At 34.7% G+C, this 23,309-nt stretch overlaps 1 protein-coding gene across 48 annotated transcripts in view; it reads right to left on the bottom strand.

The window, feature by feature from the left end:
• Positions 1–23,309, bottom strand: part of ARPP21 (cAMP regulated phosphoprotein 21) — a 157,197-nt gene that overhangs the window by 93,367 nt on the left and 40,521 nt on the right. For 18 of the 48 annotated variants that reach the window (XM_008951585.5, XM_057301661.2, XM_057301677.2 and 15 more), the window contains exons 2-9: positions 22,346–22,519; positions 20,423–20,589; positions 19,422–19,463; positions 18,499–18,588; positions 14,432–14,576; positions 12,930–13,008; positions 12,138–12,197; positions 11,268–11,408 (exon numbers count right to left, since the gene is read on the bottom strand). In XM_008951585.5, the coding sequence (XP_008949833.1) occupies positions 11,268–11,408; positions 12,138–12,197; positions 12,930–13,008; positions 14,432–14,576; positions 18,499–18,588; positions 19,422–19,463; positions 20,423–20,551 (686 nt within the window). In that variant the 5' untranslated portion in view covers positions 20,552–20,589; positions 22,346–22,519. The other 30 variants (XM_008951588.4, XM_008951591.4, XM_008951592.4 and 27 more) reach the window with 20 other exon arrangements.

The following is a 23,309-nucleotide window of genomic DNA, read 5'->3' as shown; positions in this document are numbered from 1 at the left end:
TTCCATCATTCACAACAGCAAAATAGTGAAAAATCTATAGTAGATTAGGTAAGTAATTTAAGGTATGTAATGTAGGATATGTGGCTCTATAAAATTATATCCAATAATATTGAGTAACATAGAAAAGCAATTAATAAAAACATAAATATGCTTTGATCATATTTATGTTGAAACTATAATATGTAAGAATAATAATGTTAGGAGTAAGTATGTCTGATGGTGGGATAACAGACAATTTTATTTTAACCTTTTATATATTTGTGATTATGAAAATAATTATTATTGTATAACAACAAAATAATGAAAATTATTAGCTTAAAAAGATAGAAAACCAATTCAACAACTTAGTAGTGGTTTGTATCCAATTACTGGATAATAGATATTTAACATATTCACATATTTTGAATATTTAGAACATACTCTTTCATAGCATGTATTATTACAATCACCTAAAATAGGTATTTAGATATTTTGTTTTGTCAAACCAATTCTTAATTGTTCTACTGCGCTGCTACTTTTAAAAATATCAGATTTAATTATGATCCCTGCTTCTAAGGCCCTCTAGTATATGTCAACCACTCCTACCCTGTCAATCACTCCCTTTATTGCTGTGTCCTTTTTGATTTATCTATCTATATAAACATCCATTTACTAATGATAATATAATGAGAATAACTAAATAATACTGTCCACTCTGAAGATCTCTTTTATCTATAGGAGAAGACTAAATAATGATGTTATAGAGAAAGATTGCAAGGATAAGAAAAAAGGGGAAAATATGAAGTTTTAAAAAGGGAAAGTAATCACACGCAATTCAGACCTGGTATAATATATACCAGGTGCATGAGCTTGATTATCTATATTGAGCATGGTGTTGGCGACAGCACCTAACAGTCACACATGTCAGATAGATATACTTAGCTTAACAAAACAGACTTATTTCTTCAAGTTTACCTATATACTTAGAATTTCCACAAATGAAAATAATGTCTACAGTAGAAAAATTAATTTATAGAACAGCAATTCTTCTAAATGATATGAGGATGATCTTATATGAATTATCTAGGAAATACTGCACACATATATTCTAAAATATGAGGATAACATCAAATATATGCCTAGGTTCTTGAGATTATCAAAACATTTCAAGTTTTACATGGGGATCATTTTACAGATTGTTTGGCCCCTATGTAAAACTTGAAATGTTTTGGATTAGCCTAAAATTGAGGATTCCACCAAATTGATTCCATTGATCGATTTATCACCAATCTCAATCATGATTAAGATTTAGGATTAGCCTAGGACAATTTTAGGCTCCTTGAATTTTCAAAAACTCTAGGGTACATGTGCACAACGTGCAGGCTTGTTACATAGGTATACATGTGCCATGTTGGCTTGCTGCACCCGTCAACTCATCATTTATATTAGGTATTTCTCCTAATGCTATTCCTCCCCAAGCCCCCCACCGCCCGACATGTACCCTAGAACTTAAAGTATAATAAAAAAAGTAAAATAAAATTTTCAAAAGCTCCAGTGGTATTTTCTAAGTAAACCTATAAACAAATAATCTAGTGTTAATCTACAAATGTGATATTTGGTTCAATATATTTGATCATTTACTTCTCTCTGGTGCTACTTTGACAGAAAGGCACAATACTTTGCGTGTTGAATTCACTTCTTTTCACTTCCAACACTGAACTGATGATGAGTGATTTCTTCTTCAGCTCCAGGGTACTAATTTCTTGCAAGTTTTCTAATCTCAGGCTTTTCTTATCAGTGGTAATAAACTGACTAAAATCAGGGATAAAGTATTGGTGTACTTTTTTTTTTCTTTAAATTCTCCATCCTTCCATTTCAGTGCTATAAGAACATTAAATGATAGTAGCATTAATATATACAATGACTCAAAGCTCCACTCCCTTAAAACAACCATTGCATTTTAATACATAACCTAATTTCTTTATATAAAATGGACATAAACTAGCATACTATATTTGAAATAGCAATAGTTTCAATAGCTAAAATAGTTTAAAGCATACAGACATAACACTGAGAAGCAAGCCTAAAAACAATTATGTCTTTTCAGCTCTGCATCTTACTGTGTGACTTTCTGCAATATATTTAACCTCTCTGGGGGAGAGGGCTGTTGTTTGTTTGGTTTCTTGTAAAAAAATAGAAAATGAAATACTTATCTTAACTTGCTTGGGAGGATTACATAGATGCACAATCATGTGAGTAAGCCACTAAGCCCAGTGCTGGGCACTAGTAAAGCACTTAACAAATTTTAGAAACTATGGTTATACAGTTCATATTTTTTGAGTAGAAAAAATCTAAAGGCACAACATTAATTATTGATCCAAAATTTTCTTTAGAGTTAACCTTAAGTAGGATAGATATAATCTGTATTGTAATACTAAAATAATGGATTGATCTGTGTATTTCCAAATATGGCAGTCATATTTTTCTGAAAGTGATGTTTTCTTTGGAAACTGTTGAATATAATTGTTGTGTTTTTTTGAGACAAAAGGCTTTCTGCTTATATATTGTAATATTGTATAAAAAAGCATTCCATTGAAGCCCATATGCAAATACAGTATTTCAATCCCAGTGAAGGTACAGACTTACTAGTGTAGTTTACTTGACAGGGAATTGCCAAATATTTTTGGTACATGTAAATAAAAGCTATATATATATTTTTCATTTTGCTGGCTTGAAGCCCAGAAGGTGGGAAGTGAAGATTGGGAAGTTAAAGGCTATGCTCCTCTGAGAACACTGTGGTACCTGAAGGGCTGTACATTGGAAGAAGTCAGGTTGTGGGATAAAATGTGTTACATAAATGTGCACTGCTCTTGATAGATTCCAATGTATTGTTTGAAGAGTTGTACTGAACATTAAAACATGTTATTATTATTATCATATTCATTATACACAACCAGAATCTCACCTTCAAGTATTCTCTAAAACTTCCCAAAGTACAAGTGCTAAAATCACTGTCAGCCCTACAGGAGAATTTAGAAGAAACAAGGGAAACCCTCAGGTACTGGGCATAATTCTGCTGCCTATAGCAAGCAAAGATGCAGATTGAGGAAATCAAGCCACAATAATCTTGCTTCTTCCAAAACTATTATACATTTAGGACAATACTATCTCTAGTAGGTATATGTATGATGAACTTTTAACTTCTAAACTGTATGATACGTAGTATGTATTTACACACACAGACACTCCTGTAGTTACATACTATGTATTCACACACATACACACACACAGTCTTGATCAAAATTGTCATGGCTCCTCAAATAAACTGTGAAAAGAATTAACATGTGCTATAGGCTATACTTCTTTTGTTCAAAGCGCAGTACCAAACACTTGAGAAATGATTTTCATCTGACATAATTTAAGAACATGAAACAGAGTTTTGTGTCACTTCTAAGTATGCCAAGGCAATTGTGAATCCAGTGTGTCTGGTGATTCTGGAGACTTTTTTTTGGCATCATATTTTTACCATCTAACTTAGTACCGATGTTGTTTAATTTGGTTCTCTGCTGAATTTTAAAAGCAATAAAATGCAAATTACAATTTGTATAAGTGAATCAATAGGTACGAGTTAAAGAACAGTGCTTGGTTTACTTCTGTTTCTCTTTCATCATTATTTAAGAGTATTAAGCCTGTTAATGTTAATTCCTCTTTCTCTAACTTTAGGAGAAGAGTCATGGCTGAGTGACAGTAGTACTGAATTTTGATCTTGGTCTTCTGTGAATTGACTAGATAAGAACAAGAGATGGATCTCAGTTTTCTCTCCTTTAAAATGGCTTAGCTTTATCTACGTAGGATGTCATGAGCAAAATAGATAAATAAATAAATAAAATTATTAAACATATCATGACTCCACAGAAAATCTCTATAAAATATTAGGGATACTATGTTATAGAACATATACGCATGTTTCATTTTCAAAATAGTTGATTATACATTCACACTCAAAGGCTCATAAATAATTTCGAGTAGGGAAAGGAATACGACAAACTTATGTTCCTTCTTACGGTATATTTCTAGTATTTACCTATCTCATCTACAGAATCTTATATTCTCTAAGGTATTTGAGAATAATAATATGGAGAAAATATAATATTTGAAGAAAATGACATGGAGTTTGACCAATGTGAACAAATACGTCTCATTTTGAGCCTGAGTATAGATTAAAAAATGAAGTGTCTTGCTCAGTAAATAAAGTTTCATAGTTTTCCTGAGAACAATGTGATTCTTAGGTTTCTGATCTTTGGCAACTAGTCAGATGATTTTCACTGCCATTCCTGTAAAAAGTGCAGAGTAAATTTACCATGTTTAGAAATGACAGGATGCCAACCAACCACTCATAGATTTTTAAGAGGCACTTAAATAAATTGATGCTTGGTCTTCTTCAGAGGATGATTAAGGAAGCATCCACATCAGGATGATGCTCAGTTTATTCACAGAGCCACGCACATTCCTAGCCAAAGGAAGATAAATATAATAAACACGGAAGGAAAAGCATATTTTGCTTTATTTTGTTTTGTTATAAATATACTTAATCACCTGCAGGGAGTGAAATGCTTAAGGGCCAAACACCGAGGATTCCCATTTTCAGCTTTAGCCTCTTCAGAAAACTAAGCACAGTAGATGTTCTGTGACCTTGGCATACTGCTGTACACTGTTGTCTGGGTCTACCCACTGAGAAAGTGGAAAGTCCCATGATCCTCCTTTCTGATGTAGTAATAACTATCCATCACTTCAGGGGTTCTTAATAAAATCAATTGGTTTCCATTGCTCTATCTATAGGGAAGCTTTGTTTAGTTCTAGAATGAGTTTCATGGCTTTTATGATTTACCAAACAGCCAACTCAGTTAGTCATCCTTTCTGGAACATACAACAAACAAACTGCCATAGTCACTACACACCATTCATCACTCCAGGCAAAATACCCAGGCTCACACTTCTCAGGATCACTGGATATGTCCTTGGGCACTTAAGGTATAGCCTCAAACCAATGCCTGTGGGCCACTATTTTTGTTTCACAGTTTCTAGGGCCTGTATCCACTCTCTTTCAGTGGATTTGCTATTTCCTTTATTTGCTCTGCACTGTCAGCGCAGGGGATTTGAGGCAATGAGAGTGGGTGGATGTAAAAGACAAGACAAAAAATGTTCAAAAGATGACAATCTTTTAACATGAAAATTATCTGGGATGAGTTAAACAGTTGCTCTGACATATGCAAAAACATTCAGATAATACATGGGATTCTCATTGCCTGTGGCTGATCTTGGCTTTTTGGAAAACACTTGTGCAAGAGGATGGTTTCTAGTCTCCAATGGTACACTCTAAGTGTGCTTCCTTTCTCTGGGATGAAGAAGAGGAAGGTTAAAAATATATCTAACAGGACAACAATAAACTGCTTTGTGTCAAACACAGAAAATGAGTAAAAGAGAGAGAAACTGAAGATCAGAAAGTGAGAGAAAGAGAAGGGCAAAATTTCTTATATAGAAAGACACACATATTTGTGGCATTTAAAATATTTTGATAAGATCACTATTCATATTTTTAACCTAAATCCTAAATATCAAAAATGTAACATTATGTAGAGTAAATCTATTATAAATATCATTTATAATATCAAAATAACATGGACCCTAATACCTTCACCCTTGCAAGGGTCTCATTCAGCAGCATCACCTAATCTGACAGCTGACAAAAAATTCCATAAAAAAATAAAAAAGTGTCAGAGCAAAACATATTTCTGGCAACCTACAATGGGATAGAAGACAGGAACTAACTAAAGATGAAGGAACACAACGTGGAGGGCTTCTCAGCTCAGTGACTCCATTTGTTACAGGAGTCCCAGCTATTAAGACCCAATTTGTAGACCAAAAAGTGTGGTTGGAGGCTACTGGTCACATACACAAATCTGTTCTTACTCTGGTTGGCTCTGAGCACCAACAAAAATGCAGTGCTGCGGAGGAAAGATGACTTCCTTTACTAATTTTCTAAAGTGCATCAGTTTGCTCAGGTGACAGTACCACCTTGAACTGTTTCCCAAATGAACAAAACTATTATTTCCTACTTTTCATAAATGTTCCAGCCCCATGCCTTGGTGACAGCAGCACTCACCTAAGTCTTTCTACTCTTGGTCATTTCCTTTTGAATACATCCCATTAGTCAATACCAGACTAACCTTTCTAAAGTATCAGGTTATACACATCAAGCCTCATGTTCTAAAGCTCTAAGAGCTGCCCGCCTTCAAGATTCTATTCAATCTTATGTAGCCTCCTACTGTCATTGACAATATCATTCTCTCCATATTTGCCTCCAGCCAGTAGAGCATTATTTTAAAGTCCCCTGGATTTGAGGTCAAATATCCTGAATTAGCATCCTGCTGCCACTGTGCAGCAGTATGACTTTAGACAATTCACTAATTTCCCTTTGGTACATATTCTCTTCAGTAAAGTTAGAAAAATAATTTTAAAAAATCCTTTTCATTAGGTGGCTGTGAAAACCTAACACAACCATCTCAACAAAATGCCCAGCTCTTAGTAAATGTTAAAAAAATGTAGAGATTTTTATCTAATGTTCGTTTATAGCCCATACTCCAGCTTGCCATGTATCCCCCTCCTTACTACATTTGTTTAAGTCTTACCCTTTCTCAAAGTCTTCCTAAATGCCTATTTGAACCATGAAATGGATGGGCAGGTAGTCCCCAATGAATCTGTTACATACATTCTGCTGGATGTTTGGTATACTGTTCCTTCAGTTATGGAGCTATTGTCTAGATATTTGTTATGTGTCTACTTTGGATCTACAAAGAGTTGCACTACATTTTTCAAGTTTTAAGAGGACTGAGATTCTGAAGTTATTCCCCCCACTATAACTATAGTGTAAAACGTTTGAGGACATGAATCCCATCTTGTAATTTTTTGTGTGACCACCGCCACTAAAGTCTGTTGTTGGTGAGATGTAGTTGCTGGAAATATGTTTTCAGTATCTGGAAAGTTTTGTCTGTGTATATTATATGACTGCAAAAACTTAACATCTCTGCTCTTATCAGGTAAGTTACAGAAACCTGGAATGTATTAATGTAAAATCTCTAGACAGTTGACTTTACTTCAACTATCTTTCCATCTTGTCTCATTGCTTCTCACCGCACTTGATGCTCTTGTAGATGTGGCATAAGTCTATGGAGTTGAACAATCAGATTGCTGTGGCAGTAGTTTTGTAATAACAAAATGAAGAGGTTCACCCCCTCTTACGAACATAATTAATAAATATGGCTTTTTCATTCTTAGAAAAAAAGAGTGAAATGGAGTAAAGCTTACATTTTTATATTTATTTAAACTTCATATTTATTTAAACTTTATATATAATATACATTTATATAAATATATATATTATGTATAATATCTAAATATATATTTATATATAATGCATATATATATGCTTTCCTTCAAAAAATCACATCTTGTGGCAGTAATAAGCACAGCAAATCTAGCAAGACCTATCAAGTTGTAGGGAGGCTCTGTTACTTAATTTTTAGCCAATCCAGGGACTCTTCTTGAAGGCTCTGCTCAATAATTTCTGGGTATTTTTGCTTTAAGAGAATAAGATTATTTTTAAAAATCTTTTTGATATTAGACACATTGGTTTAGGTCCCAGTCATGCTAACCATTGCTTCCCTGTAAGCCCCAAACCAAAACTCAGTTTGTGCCTAATTTTCTTCTTCTGCAAAATGAAGCTTTAATTATTTATATGGTAAGGTTTTTTTTGTATTAAATGTAATAATATACATTTACCTCATGAAAATGTATATTATTACAAGATGTAAAGTGCTTGGCGAAATGAATTAGCTGTAGGCAATGTTATTATAAGTAAGGGATGATATCTAACAAACAGAAGTATATCCTGAGACAAGTTGTTTTCATCATAAAAGAGCAGATAGATTATATCTGGGTATATTATTAAAAATACCAGAGGTCAGTGCAGTACACACACATATGTAATCCTCACAGAATGTATTGTTATGATCTGAATATTTTGAACTTTATGTGAAATTCTTTCTTCTCCATAAAAAACCCAACCTTCTCAAGTCACATTCTATAGTTACTTAACCTGCCTATCATCTAGAAAATCAGGATTCTGGGAAATAAATTCTAGCCAATAAGGAGCTGAAATAGTTACAATTATTTAAACAATGATGTCAGAGTAGTATTGAAGTGTCACTGAAGAAGAACAATATAAAAGGAAGTTTTTTTTCCTCTACCTCTTAGTAAACAAAAATACCCTCAATCCACATTTTTCTGCATTTCTCTCAGACTATAGTGCCATTAAAATATGCATTTCATGTGTTTGCACTGGAGTAGCATTAAAACTCTAGATATTGAAAAGGTATTCCCCAAACACAAAACTCACATGGGACTCTCATCTCAGTATTCCCTCCTTTAAATAAATGAAGACATTTCAATCCAGAAATATTTTGAAGTTAATATGGTTCCCATGACCAACACATGTTGATTGCCCTGATAAGACAACTCTGAAGTTTTTCACAAAACCAAAAAAACCAAGACACTTAGAACTTAAATAGAATGTTTTGAATATAATGCCCCATTTTGAACTTCAACCCCAAAGAGCATGGCAACAGACTTTTAAAATCAAACATAATTTTCCACAAAACAACACTTCTTTTCACTAAAATTGCTGACAATGATTCAGGTTCTGAAAACTGTGATTTGTTCCTATTTGGATACAGAGATTTAATTCATCCTCTTTTTTCGTGTGCTAAAATACATCAGTTATCCACCCCCACCTCAAGAACTACTCAAATAGAGGATGAACCACCACCATACCTCAACAGCCACTCAAATAGAGGATGGTCAGAAGTGTAGTTAGAATAGAACAGTAGAACATGACAGCTATGAATTGAACATTATTGAGCTCAACACTTCAGTAAATACCTTGAAAGTCCATGACATACAGTCATTTGCCTTTTTTATTTAGGCATGATTTGCTTTGACTCACGAAAGGGTGTCTAAATGGTGGTGTGTAAGAGTAAGGAGTTAGCCAGAGACTGAGCCCTGGCCTTCCTGTTGTAGCAGTTGTACCTTCGAGAGGGTGTTCTCTGCACACACTTACTTTCAACTCTTCCTAAAGGTATAAACATGTGGCATCTATTTTTAAATGGCCATTAATAAAAAAAAAAAGCTGGCACTCTTCTAGAAGTGAAAAATTCTAGTAATATGATACCTACTAGCCAGAAAATAAAAGTTTTAAAGGACAAATTATGTTCTCCAGTGGTATTTGGGAACTTGCAGGAAACACAAGGATTTAAAAAGAGCTGATCAATAGAAAGTTCTAAAATCATATCAGTGTTCCATATCTGCTCTATCCAATAGCTGCTTGAAATGTGGCTCACCTGATAGAGGAACTGAATTTTAAAGTTTAAATTTTATATAAATTTAATAAACGTGAATTGAAATGTAAATAGCCATATTTGGCTACCATACCGGGCAGATCAGGTTTAGAGCCAGCACTCAAAGTTGACCAGGAGTCTTGATATAATGCTTAATTTTCTCAAAGCCATTCTCCGAGGAAACATGTCTAAAACATATGTACCAGTATTATGACTATGTGATTGCAAAATTGGTGTAAGTTAAAAATAAATCTACTGTCCACCAGTTGAAACTGTATCACATTTAATATACTTGAACTATGGGAGTTTTCCATGTTTGCTATGACCTTATAGACAAAGAAGAAGAAAAAAATTAAAAGGAAGTAGTCAACTGCTTTTCTATTTTGCAATCAGCATGTCCCTGCATGATGATATCTAAAAGCCATTAAAAAATGAAGAATAAGAAACAACAACACAACTATAACAACAACAAAGAGTATTGCATGGAGAGGGAAGATATAAAGGCTTCTAAAAGTTACCTTTAATTTTTACTACTATTCAAATATGAGGCACATGTGTAAACAACCAGATAAAATAGGAACCTGATAAATTTTTAAAATGTGTTTTGCTAACACAGTAGAATGCAACTACAGGACTGAATGATTCTGAAACTTCAAGGGCCCTTAAACACGATTCAGTTCAAACTATCCTGCAGATATATAAGTAATTTGAAGCCCACAGAAGTGGAGTGCTCATTGTCCCTGAGATATTAATAATAGCCATGCTTGGTCCCAGATCTCTCAGTTTGTGCTCTCTTCACTATGACTTTCCCCCGACCTCTGCTGAGCACAGACTGATGCTTGAGTTGAGAAAGCGCCTCATCTCCATCCCCACTTGTCCCAACCTCTGGTGAGCAGAAAATATAGAGTATTTTAACCATGATACTCTGCTTGACACAAAAGCTCCCTTCAGTAACATTTCTAAAGAGCATGCAATTTACGGTTTACCAAGCACATTGTGAAAAAAGAAAATTATAAAAATGGATGCTTTATGTGGGCAGTTTTTTTAGTTTAACATGCCTTTTGTTATAGAATTGGCTTGTATGGTACTCCAAAGATATATAGGTTCAAGAAAAACAGCTCCAAGCTTCAAAGCAAATGACTACTCATGTTATTATGCTTTTGGTGACTCAGTGAAACAATGAACCGGTATTAAGAGAAAAACAAACAATTATTTTAGGGGGAAAAAACTTGTCATCCTCTTTTTAGAGCTAAGTCTTAGATGTTTCATCTAGCTTAAAACTCTCATTTTACAGGTGAAAAAACTGAGATGGCAGATTTTAAATGACTTGCTCCAAGTCACACAACTAGTAAGTAGAATTGGGTTTTAGAGGCAGGATTTCTGCCTCTAGGTTTGGAGCTTTTTATTACTCCAGAAACTACAATAAGATAGATGTCTAAAAAAGCAGAAGAAAGAAGAAAGAAAATAACAATTATTCTGTGTATGTCGTGGTCATTTAAAAATATCTATTGTTTTTAATTTAAGTTATATTTTGACAAAATTTTTCACAGCTTTGTATGTAATTTCATAGAGTACTGATGGAAGAAAGAAAATTATGTTTCAGGAGCTATGTAAAAGAGCAGGAAATAAATCCACTTTATTGTCTGAATTTTATAAACTTTCTTGGTTCTCAGATAATCTTCTACAGATAAATGCCACACTACTTCTGATAAGAGCAAGAGATAAATAACACTGCACATTTTAAATGTCATGTACTGTGAATTTTATACTGTGATCTTATAAATGAATCCATAGGAGAAAAAGAAAATGCTAAATAAGTACAGTGATGGGGCTTACATTCTGGTGCTGCTGGTCTTGTTGATGATAACAGATTTTCCTGTTTGATCCACATTGTGATCCAATCCAAAATAAGCTGCCACTCGATGGACAAGCATCCTCTGATATGATGACATCTGAGGGAACTTTTTATAATGATTACTAGAACATAATTCAAGAAAAAGTGGAATCAGCATTTTCATTTTTTGCCCATAATACCTTTTTACAAGTATACACACAAAACTATTTCTTCTTCATCTAAACCACTAAGCCTATTGCATTTCTGGCATCACTTAATGTCCTAATTTCTAGAAAAATTTTCTACTTATTATAGATTTATTGATTAAGCTACAATAAACATCTTTGTTTCATAGTTGCACATTTCTCTTGCCAAAGAGAATGTAATGTCTGTTGGACAGTATTGTATTTTAGTCCATGATACCTTATCAACGGGGCCAGGCACAGGACAAATGATGTGACATAATACGTGATTGCAGATGTCTATATGGAGATGTGTCATTACACGGTTTACACTGAAGCAGCACAATTATTTCCAGGCATAACTGACTGCAGCCAGCTGGAGCCCATTAAAAAACTATAATAAATAAAAATGAAAAGGGTCTCTTCTTGTTACAGCTACTCTATGCTAATCAGTGGCCCACTGTTTATAGCCATTTTGTCAGGAATTTAACAAGCAGAAGCACACATGGTCCAAGCAACAATTCTCATCAGCGTATAGTTCCTAACTCCAATAATGTCTCCATTTAACAAATCAAGGAACATATTAAACAATGTTTTATCTATCCCTAAGTCTTTCCAGAATGGACAATTTAACTCCAATACCAAACTAGGATACATGATCAAATTAACCAGCATTGAAGTTTAACATACTTGTTGTCAGCAATGAAATCAATAATTTCCTGCTCCATTTTCAAAAGTATCATCCTGTCCCTGCAAAATAAATGTTAAATTTAAAAGGTTTTATGTGCGTTCCACTTCCAAAAACCTAAAGAATTAATTAAACATATGGAAAATATTACTTAAATGTATGCTGCTACAAACTTATACCTAACTCTTCTTTGGAATATGCTGACCATTTACATATTATTTAATTCTTTGGAAAATGCTGACCATTTACATATTATTTCATTTCATTCATTACAAATTATTTCATTGTTTAAGAGTATTCCTTATCTTATTTGTTAAGTATATTGAAATATCTAAATTTTGTAGTCTTAATGTTAATTATGGCATGCAAAGTACTAGGATCAAAAAACCCATCAAATAAATAGTATATTTCAAATAAATAGGAAACTGGAACAAAACGAAGGCCAAGTATTGACTGTAAATGAATACATAGCTGCATTAAAACATAATTGGCTTATTTGACAACAATAATTTTTATTTGCTATTTTTCCCCCTTAGGCAGTATCTCTTTGTGATCTGAAAAGCAGAACTGTTAAAGTATAATTTATTAATTGGGTAACTACCCAGTTACTAAGACTCTCTATAAAAAGTAAACATGCAAACGATTGGTAGAAAAAAAATACAGGAGACAGTTTAAGACGTCAGGGAAGGTATCTGCATTTTACAATGGCTTTCTTAGAAGTGTTGGATTAATAACTTTGATTGTAATATTCTATTTGATCCTTCTAAAAATAAGAGGCTCATTCAATAATTTACCTGGAATTATTCTTTAATGTGTTAATCAGAAACTCGTGTAAGTCTATGCCTGTAGAATCCGTGTATTCTTGGCTGCAATCTGAAACAAATAGCAGGACGGAGCTGTCAGGAATGATGGTGGAAAGGTGGGGTGGAAAAGGTTTCCCCAACCTATCCTGTTTCCCCCTGCTCAGATAAATTTTAGGTGAAGCTGTTGGTATAAAAATACATGTTTCAAAACTAGCAATCTGGCAATATAACATCAGAATGAAAATTAGATTCCGGGATTGAAAACACCCAATAAATCCTGAATATGGAAAGATCCAAATGTCATAGGAGGGGAAGTGGGCACAGTCTGGGTGTGGGGGAGAGGTGGAGTCAAATATCACGTGTTCATTCTGCATTGTAAATAACAAGGGCACAAACCCCACATGACAGAACTCCCACCTACAGAGAGAGCTCTCAAGAGTTTGAGATGCCATGGAACCCTTTTTCTCTTAAAACAAAGAAGGCAAAAAAAAAAAAAAAGAATGTTCTGTTATGAGACTATCTATTAATCAGTACAAAATACAGGAGGACACTAAATATTCCCGAGACTTTTAAATATCCTAATGCTGCCCAAAGCTTAATTTCTAAAACTGTTTTAGAAACCTGAACTTCTTTACTGTCATATACACCTTGGATTTTAGATATTCCTCAGCAGAAACAACAATTATAAGCAGATGTATGGTTATAGAACACATAACTGTTAGAGGCGGTTGTCATTTCTCAGTTGACCAGATGCTCTATTCTTTCCCAGTTGTCCAGTTTGTTTGTTTGTTTGTTTAAGTCTACTGCAAGCCTGTTTACTCATGGTACTCTTCATTTCAACTTAGTTTTGTTTTGTACCATGATAGGTATGGCAAAAATTTGGACAGTTTGGACTGTAGGTTTTGAGTTTGTAAATGTATGACTTTTTGCACAGTGATTTATTGAAGTAGAAGTGGGTATTTCTTAAATAAACATTACTTGATAGTAGATGGGTTCAGAGACTAAATTCTGAGCCAGATAAAATGTGAATCATGTATTCCGTTGACATATACATCTGTACTTTGGGGACCATATCACTTATGAACTGAGAATTGCTAATCCACTCTCTGTCTTTTAAGATAAACATGAGAGTTAAGATATCAAACTTGGTATCATTACTGTTCACCAATCCAAGTTAATCGGTCCAAGAAACCTAAATTTAGGGCAGATTTATATTTATTCCTTGTACAAGCTTGTCACTGAAAACAGAAGATTAAAATGTGAATCCAAAGAAATATGTGATCCTAAAAATAACCTGTCTAGCAACACAAGTAATGACACTATAAACAGAAAGAAAATCAAGTTCACATTTTTACACACACACAGATACGTACACGTATAGAATCATATGCAGGGTTTGGTGGGAGGTGAATATGCATGTGAAATCTAGAATGTGTTCTGTGACTATGTGTGTGCCCAAATTGAGTAAGTTAAGGAAATATTTTCACATTCACCTTTTGATAACATTCTGATCTTGGGTTTTTCAGAGGTTTTATCTTTGTTTTTATCCTTTTCTTTTTCTCTTTCAGAGTCATCTTTCCTAGATTTATCCTCCTCTTGCAGGCTGGAAAAACTGGAAAGCTGTAAATGAATTGATTCCTGTTGGGGAAAAAATATAATAATTTAGGGCCAGGTTTAATCATCTCTGTCTGGCTCCCATTTTGCATAGAGGTTATAAAGTATAGAAAAATGAAAACCAGGTGCAGATTTTTTTTTTCTAAATGGTAAAAATTAAACCTGTCAGGAAATTAATTGCCCTTTAAAATGACTTAATCTTCAGGAGTCAATGGGAGGTCATAAGGAACATCTAGTACTAAAACTTTGCCTTATGAATATTAACCTTAACCAAGTTGAATTCCTGTAGATCACAATACTTATTTTTTTTCTACAGGTTTATTTTTAAACACCTAGGAAAAATTTCTTTATCAGTAAGCTCTCATCACAGCCATCGTATTAAAAAAAAAAAAGGCCTCCGTAGTTCTATTCTATAATTCCTTATAAGGGGAAATTGGCACAAAGACAGACATATACTAGGAATCATAATTACAAATAGAACAGACATAAAGAAAGCCCCTATTACTGAATTTACAATTAAAAACTCAATTTTAGACCCAGGTCAACAATGATTTCTACTACTATGAAAAAGCAGACTATATAATTGCAGGAATTCTAGGTATAAACTTATTATAATTGTTTATAAATACCACTAATAAATCATTATAATGTATAGTTACAATAAGCATTGCCTTTTAGAAAAGGTAGGAAGTAGAATTATATTTTTCATAAATAATATATAAAATTTAATATTATTTTATTTTAGCATCAGTTAGTCCTTTCCAAAATATAATATTGTCTTGAAATGATGTTTGATTTAAGATTGGCCATTTACAGCATTGGGACTGGATCCACTTTTATCTTTATTTATTTTGCACTGAAAATAGATTATTTTGTATTAACTCACATATATCAGCAATTTGATTGATAGTATGTTCACTGTTGTGAAGAAGAATGAGCCAAATCATGTTTTTCAGTTTTATGTAAAACCTATGCTATGATTAAAACTATGACAAATTAACCAACGTTAAGCCCACTTATTCTTATGTAAGAGATCATTTGATGGCAAAGCTTTCTTCCACTAGTGACATTAAAATTTATGATGTAGGAAAAAATAATCCCAATGACTAATAATGTCTCTCACTGAAAATTAAACTAATGCTCACACTACGTGTGACTAAATTGATGCTTGTACCCTCTCAAATTTGGGATTCTTAATGGTTCTCAGTAAACCTGGCTAATCTAACAAGCATAAAGAAAAGTTCTCTGAAGCTAAGTTTCTTTTTTGGAAGGGGCTCCACTGTGAACTCCCTGTTTCACTATGCTTATAATGTCACGCAATATAAATGATGAAATAAAACATACTTTCATCATAAATATCTTAGCTGAGTTTTCCAACTTCAACACGTTTTTCCTGGGGATGTACATATATAAACTTTGTAAAACCTGAGTGTAATTTGATTATAGAGTCATTTATTGCAGTTTGGGACAGAAATGTCTTAATATGCAAAGGTTCAGGCAGGTTCTAGGGATAGGATTTGCTTCTACTTGCTAAAGAAATCACTGGGACATTTCTGGTCCAGAAGACGTGGCTGAGGTGGGGAAGATTCAGTTTGACAGTTAATCATCAAGGGAAACTGAGGGCTCCCAGGCCACGAAGGTCATCTCATTGCTTCTTCAAAACTGACTGAAACAACCAGCCTCTGTATGTATGAATCTAAAATCATAGAGGCTTGGACATATAAATGCATGAGCAGAGGCTAAAGAATATCCACTATAAAAAAATGTACAAACTGATGCCATGTGTTGACAAATACTATACTCAGGAAAAAAAATATCTTTTCTATGCATATATATTACGGTGTTGAAAGAACACACAAAAGTGCTATAGAGTTGGTAAAAAACAATCTGTTATTTTTTAATATTTTTATTGATATGCTCAATAATAAAATACAAGTGTTAATAAATACATTGGTACAGGATAAGTTTATATCCAACAACAGTAAAAGAGTGATTCAAGTTGCAGTAATACACTGACAGGTAAATAGTATAACATTAGAAAAGCAAAATTCTTTTAACTTAAGGACAGACTGAACCATCAGGTATGGGTCTGAGATCAAGTAATACAGGTAGCAAGAGTTTTTCCCACACTGGAAAATGAAGGCAGTTTTCCAAATACTGTGAATTTACAAACATTGGGGAAGCGATACAATCCATATACTGTATACATCTGCCAGTGTTCTCTGGGATTCAGTCCGCACATTTTGTAAGTGCCGGTGGTACCTAATGAAGGCATTGCATATAAACTCAAAAGTCTGTTTCTTTATTCTCTAAAAAGGTAGCACGGCCACTTGCTTATATGTGTGTCTGGATGTTTTCTATCAGCCCCCTGCTCCCACCACTCCTCAGCCAATCCAAAGAGAGGCTTGCAGGCTCTCATTCTCTCCTACAAAGCTAGTCTTGGTTTCTGAGCTTGGAACCAGCAGGAACAAAGCACCATTTACCCCTTATTTCTCTGCACCAATTGTATGGAGACACTAGACTTAGGTCCAGAGTGGGCACTATGATACAGTTGATCCCTTAAAAAATTTCCTCCTGGTACCTTGTCAAATGGGACAAAAAGCAGATTAAGTCTATAAAGGCTGTCCTTCTCTGCCTGGCATTAGGAGTGGGGGACAACTGGGGCATTACTTCTCCCAGGGTCTGTCATTCTGCAGAGTTAACATATATTGTGTGCAGTACATTACAAGCCATCAATCAACATTTAATAATATAAGCCGTGATATTCACATTATTCTCCCTTTTCAATCTCCATTAAAAATAGAAGCACAAATAAAATGCTGAAGGAAAGCCACACATTTCTCAGAGCCCAAGTAAAATAAAGCATGTGTACGAAACATAGTAATGGCCACTGAAAGATAGCCTGTCCATGCCTTATGACATGAGTGGCATGTAAAGAAAGTGATGCTAGAAAAAAAAAACACTCTCTTAGGACAAAATCTATTAGCAATTTATTTTTGGTCCTTTTAAAGAAAGTGCTCTCAATGCTCTCTGTTTCCATGAGGGGAATTCAGAGTATTTCAATTAAAGTAAGAAGAAAAAAGCAAAACCAAACCAAACAAAAATAATGGTATCTTAATCAATTTTCCCTCCCCTGGGCTCAGGTAAACCATTTTACTTTTGTCTTGACTGCACCCAGCCTCTGATAAAATAAGTACAATTTCAGCAGCAAGACCATTTTTTATAAAAGATAATATGATGCCTAAAAGGCAAACAAAAATAAGTATGATGTGAAGTTTCCCATTTTGTCATGAAATAATTTTGTTTAAATTTAAATTTTTATAACCTACTAATCTTGCTGTAAGGAGCAAAAATAAGGGTAAAAATATGCAGTGATATATTAATAATATTAACTTAAAGTCACCATCAGCTCAGATTCATTTCTGGACAACTTTTGCAGTATTGAGAAGTCTCCACCAAAGCCATAAAAGTATTTCTCCAAAGTTAAATGCACCTTATTCACTATTTCCTAAGTTTCATATGAACCAGCAATTGTGTTTCTTATAGGCAAGTGCATTTTGGGGAGCTGAGAGGTAAGACATCTCCAACAAGGAAGGAGAGAGGATACTTGGGATTATATTTGGTTCAGCCTTATCAAAAGAGAGCCTTTGAGGAAAATTCAGCACTACTGTGCCTACTTTTTATTTAACTTTTAATCTAAATTCTTTTGAATTCCTTTCCATTTGCAGTTTTCAGAGAGTCTGGAAAAAAACAAATGTAATACTCTGTGACAAACCATTAAACTATTTTAGAATGTTGCATAAGCAGGGGATGAAAGCCAAAAAATGAATTACTTTCTTCAATTATATTTTTCTCCCCCAAAACACTGTTTAACACCAAATTAAGAGTCATGCACACAAAGGTGGATCCCATTCATGCAATTAATGATAATGGCAAGGGGATATACCTGATCCTGAAGACTTTCACCTCCTGGTCTGGCAGAAGATTCCTCACAGACAGCAAGACTGCGAGTCAGTTTACCTTTTCCTGCTCCTGACTAGGAGGGGGGAAAGAAAAGGGAAGGAAAGGAAAATAAAGAAAACAAACAGGAAGCATTCTCAGACTGCCAAATCATCTCCACATTTACATAACTTCCCCAAATGAGATTTTTAAAACCAAACTTCAAGTCTGCCAATCAGTACTGTCTACATTGGCTCAAAGCATCATACCTCTGTATTGATGGGGATGGAAGTAAAGAAGAATGTGAATAGATACATTTAAAAAAATACTTTTAGTAAATTGTGTGCATCACATTGGGAACATAGGAAGAATGAACTGCTGTCATTTCATGAAAATATCAGCAGGAAAAAGTGATAAAAATTTTTACTAAAACTAAGTTTGCAGGAGATTTGACTGAGAAGATGGTTAAAAGGATGAAGAGTGTGTACTAAACAGTAGTATCTGTTTACTTCAAGGCAGAAATCAAGTAGTGAGAATAAAATATCTACTCTAAATTTTATTTAAAATAAAAACCAAACAAATGGTCATTTGTTTTGTAAAATACTGTCAAATCTCTAAGTGTGAACACAAAACAAGCGGTCATTTGTTTTGTAAAGTACTGTCAAATCTCTTAAGTGTGAACACAGGATGAAATACATACATTTGCAGCTATTTGAACACTAAATCCTCTAACTAAAAAATATGCAGTGCCCTAAAGTAAGACATGCATAAACACAACCCCATCAAAAACAGCCAGCACCAGTACAACCGAGATCCCCCACAATATCTGGACACAATCATCTGAAATGTTGGCAAATCCTTTAACTCTGATGTAAAATATGTAATTTATACCCATGATATCAGGTCTACCTAGAATGTTAAGAACCCTACCTTGGATTTTCTTCTTTCTTGATTCTGAGCCTCCAGCCGCCTCTGTATGTTGGAAAGAAAATAAAACAAAATAAAATAAAATAAACAAAAACAAACAGTAAATCAACAACCGAGAGAAAGAAAGAGAGAAAAATGTCACTACCGGCTACAGTAGAGAAGTCAATAATAATAGCAACAGAACATCACAACCATTAGGGAGGACTCCTCCTTCCCTAGCTTTAAAAAGCTTTTGACTAACTTTTAGCTCTTTTCTGTTTATAACAACCATTGGAAAGGGGACAAGGAAAAGCCAGCTTTGAAGTTTTTTGGCCATCATGCAGTTATCTGCCTTTGTTAACTGTTGGTATATAAAGAGTTAACACTTCTGTAGTTCAGTTAAAAGAAAATCAATACTTACAAGCTATTTGTAAGTGCAGTTTGCTTTCCTTCTACCAAATCTCTTTCCCTTGTAAATCATGATATGTTTCACAGCACTTTTTCATTTCCTTTAATCACTCCCAGTCTTTTTTCCTCCTTCAAGTACTCTCTCTTTGGCTGGGAAATCTAGGGTTTAGCTTGTTTGCTACTAAGATTTGAGCCTTAGCATGCCCATGAAAGTCAAAGGAACACCTGCCTTTGATTTTTCTTAGTTTACCATGAATTGAGTCTTCATCTTTCCACAGAATAGCAAATTCATTTTTAAAACTCAGCTAGTCTAAAGCTGCCTTGGGAGAAGCCCTCTATGTACATCTTGAGGTGTTCTGGAAGTTGGTAAGGGGATGCTGTGTGCAAATTCAGGAAATAAATACTTTCCTATGACTTTTTTCCCCACAAAACACATTTTAGAGCATGGTTGGGTTAGGACAAAAAGTGACAAAAATTGAAAAAGTAGGAGACTAGCATTTCCTAATGATATAACTAGTGAAACTCTTTAAAAAATAAATCTCTAAAGTATTCTGAAAATAAAAGAAGGGAGCTGCACACAGTTGTATGAGAGTCAGGGTCTCTTCATGCTCACTCACCTGCAGTTCCAGTTTCTCCTCTTCATCCAGACTTTCTGATTTAACAATGCCGTTCTCTGGAGTGGCTGTCTCCTGCTCAGTCCCTCCTTCCTCTGCTATTGCCTGATTCAGGTCTCCTTGCTCAGACATTCTCCCAGATGCAAATTAAAATAACAAGATTTTATGCCCTAGAAGGTTAAGATATCAGAAAATAAAGTCAGTGCAAGGTATTTACTATCATTCTTTAGAGATTACATTTCTCCTTTCATATTCAAATCCAAAAGAGCAATTTTGAGAATTTTATACAAAAGGGGGAAAAAACAAGATGAAATCAAGAACCCAAGGCATGCACAAGAGGCAGATGCAGTTGTCCCATCCACACCGCCTTTACACACACTTGTGAATACACCTTGCCATCAAAATGGGTCAACAAATCTTAGAGACACATAACTCCCACACAACTACCAGTTCCCCATTCTCCACTACAGAGTAGAAGAAGCAACAAAAGAGGATATTTCTCCAACTTTTGAACAAATGACCCTCGACTTCTGACTCAAGATGTGGCATTGATGTTCTGCAGCATCTCTAAGATGACTGAAAAATTATTTGCAGGTTCCAAACATAGACATGCTTCCCTAGGTATAAAGAATACAGTAGTCTGCAAGGTCAAAAAAAACTATAGAAAAGGTAATAATTCAGCATAAATATGGTATCTAATTTTGGCAATAAACCTTTGAGGGTCAACATTTCCAGGCTTCGAACTGACTGCTACATTATTAAAAACATAAGCCCTCTCCCAAGCTCCCGAGCTCCCAAGCTCCTGTCAGTTGCTGGTGCGACAAGATCCTGTGGAAGGAAGTCTTTGGCAGGCAGCTCTAGTGAAGCTATCCCAACTAAATTCTACTTCTCCAGGCTCACAATAGTCTACAGACACTGGAAACGGCTTTTCAGAGTTAAAATCTGTTATTATTTTTTTCTCCCTACCTTTATAAAACCCCTGACACTTCCCCTTCTGATGTGCTGTCAAATGAGGCTCATGAATAATTTAGCATTTACTTCCTCCTCACTTTTTTAAGCTGTGAGAAAAATAGAAAGAAAAAAAAGAAGAAAGAGAAGGAGGGAGGAGGAGGAGGAAGGAAGAGGAGGAGAGAGAGAAGAAGAAAGTAAAAAGAAAGAAGAAGGAGAAGGAGAAGCAGAGAGAGGCGCTGTAGCTTAGAAAGTTAGTTCTTTTCAAAAAAAATCCCAAGCAATGACTGTCCCATTCCCAGTCATTACAATGGTAATTATTACTAGACAAATAAGAGTTTTAATATGTTTCTTTGAGAGTATTCCATTACCATTTACTAATTCAGTAACTTTATTTCCAACTGAAAATAGGAAGCATGAGAAAAATCTAAACCACAGAAATTTTGCTAAAATCTACCATGACAAAACAGATGGTATCTAATGATATCTTTAAAATACACAGGCTTATTCAGCAAAGGATTGTGGGAATGTAAAAGGAGGTTTTCCAACAGGATGGTAGTTTGAGTCTGTAAAGTGACTAGTAAGCGATGCATTCAGGTTTTGGGAGGTATTAGGATATTTCATCCAGTGCATTCTGACGGATTTCTTATATTTCAGTGGCACTCAGTATGCGTGGTTAACAAAATAAAAGGTTCCATTTTCCACTGGCAAACAGCTTGTTTCTCAGTGCATTGGATAGGGGACTTCTGTTGCCCTAACTTGTTTTTTAGGGTATTTAAGTAAAAAACAGAACGTGACCAGATTTAAAATGGAGTGAACAAATTGAGCTCTAATTCTCCAAACTACAAGCCAAATGAGTCTCTGATACAGATCCTGTCATGGTTACATTCAGTGAACTGCTGGATGCAAGCAGGCACATTTATATAATAATAAATCTAAAATGCAGATGAGATGACAGCCAGACAACAAGACCTTTACCTTTGGTGCAGAATTCCTGCTGTAGGTCTTGGCGACTTACTAGCGGCTTCTGTCGTTCTACGCCAGGAAAATCCACACAAGTGATCAGAGACAACTGGAGTCCCATGTCCCCATTAACAGTTCGGAATGCCCATCTCCATGCGATTCCCTTACACAGTGTGACACATCGTCAACCTGAAAAAAGATGAAAAATAAATAATAATAATTGCAATAATCATGGTAGGGTGAAGGATGAAATAAATAAGACGGGGTTTCTAACACTAATGACCAGCTTCCAGCAAATCACGTTCACAGCTTGATCCAGCTCCACCTGTCTCAAGCTGCCTGCTTCTTCTCTAATGAAGGCTACAGCCGGCTGTTCAAGTCAGAACGGCACCCACGCAAGGAGCTAAAATTAACAATTGCATTATGCACCGAAGATTACTCACTTCAATTTTAACCTTTTTTAGTGAAATCTCGCACTTTGTATTAAAAAAAAAAAAAAACAAGCTTGTGTGTTTGCCTCAATGAGAATCAGGATCACCTATGAGCAAAAGTCTTGCCTCTTTTTCTAACCAAAGCCTTTGTCTTAATTATAGATTACATTATACATTTTAATGCTGTTTATGTGGTTTCTCTCTTTATGAAAGCTACCTGAATAAAGTGTACAGAAAGGTTTTGATTTAATGAAACATTCTCTATAAAAGTTAAAAAAAAGAAGAAGAAAACTTTTATAATGGCATGGCTGAGAAAGCTCTTTTCTCTCTACTTATAGTTTGGGAAGAAGAATTCCTAATATTCTTGTTGCAGGGTGAACACAATCTATCCATAGCCCTCCCTCCCCATCGGGATTGCCACTGCCAGCTGGGCATTCTGTTTGACAGCAAAGAAACACTGACAGAGGGATTCAACAGATTTGCAAACTTCAAGCCTGTTGAAAACAATCCACGCTATAATGTGCACTTTCTCTTTCTCACAACTCCTA

This window comes from Pan paniscus, chromosome 2, assembly GCF_029289425.2.
Source record: "Pan paniscus chromosome 2, NHGRI_mPanPan1-v2.0_pri, whole genome shotgun sequence".
NCBI lineage: Eukaryota > Metazoa > Chordata > Mammalia > Primates > Hominidae > Pan > Pan paniscus.
The sequence above is the reverse complement of the archived record's forward strand: the minus strand, read 5'-3'. Positions and strand labels throughout refer to the sequence as shown.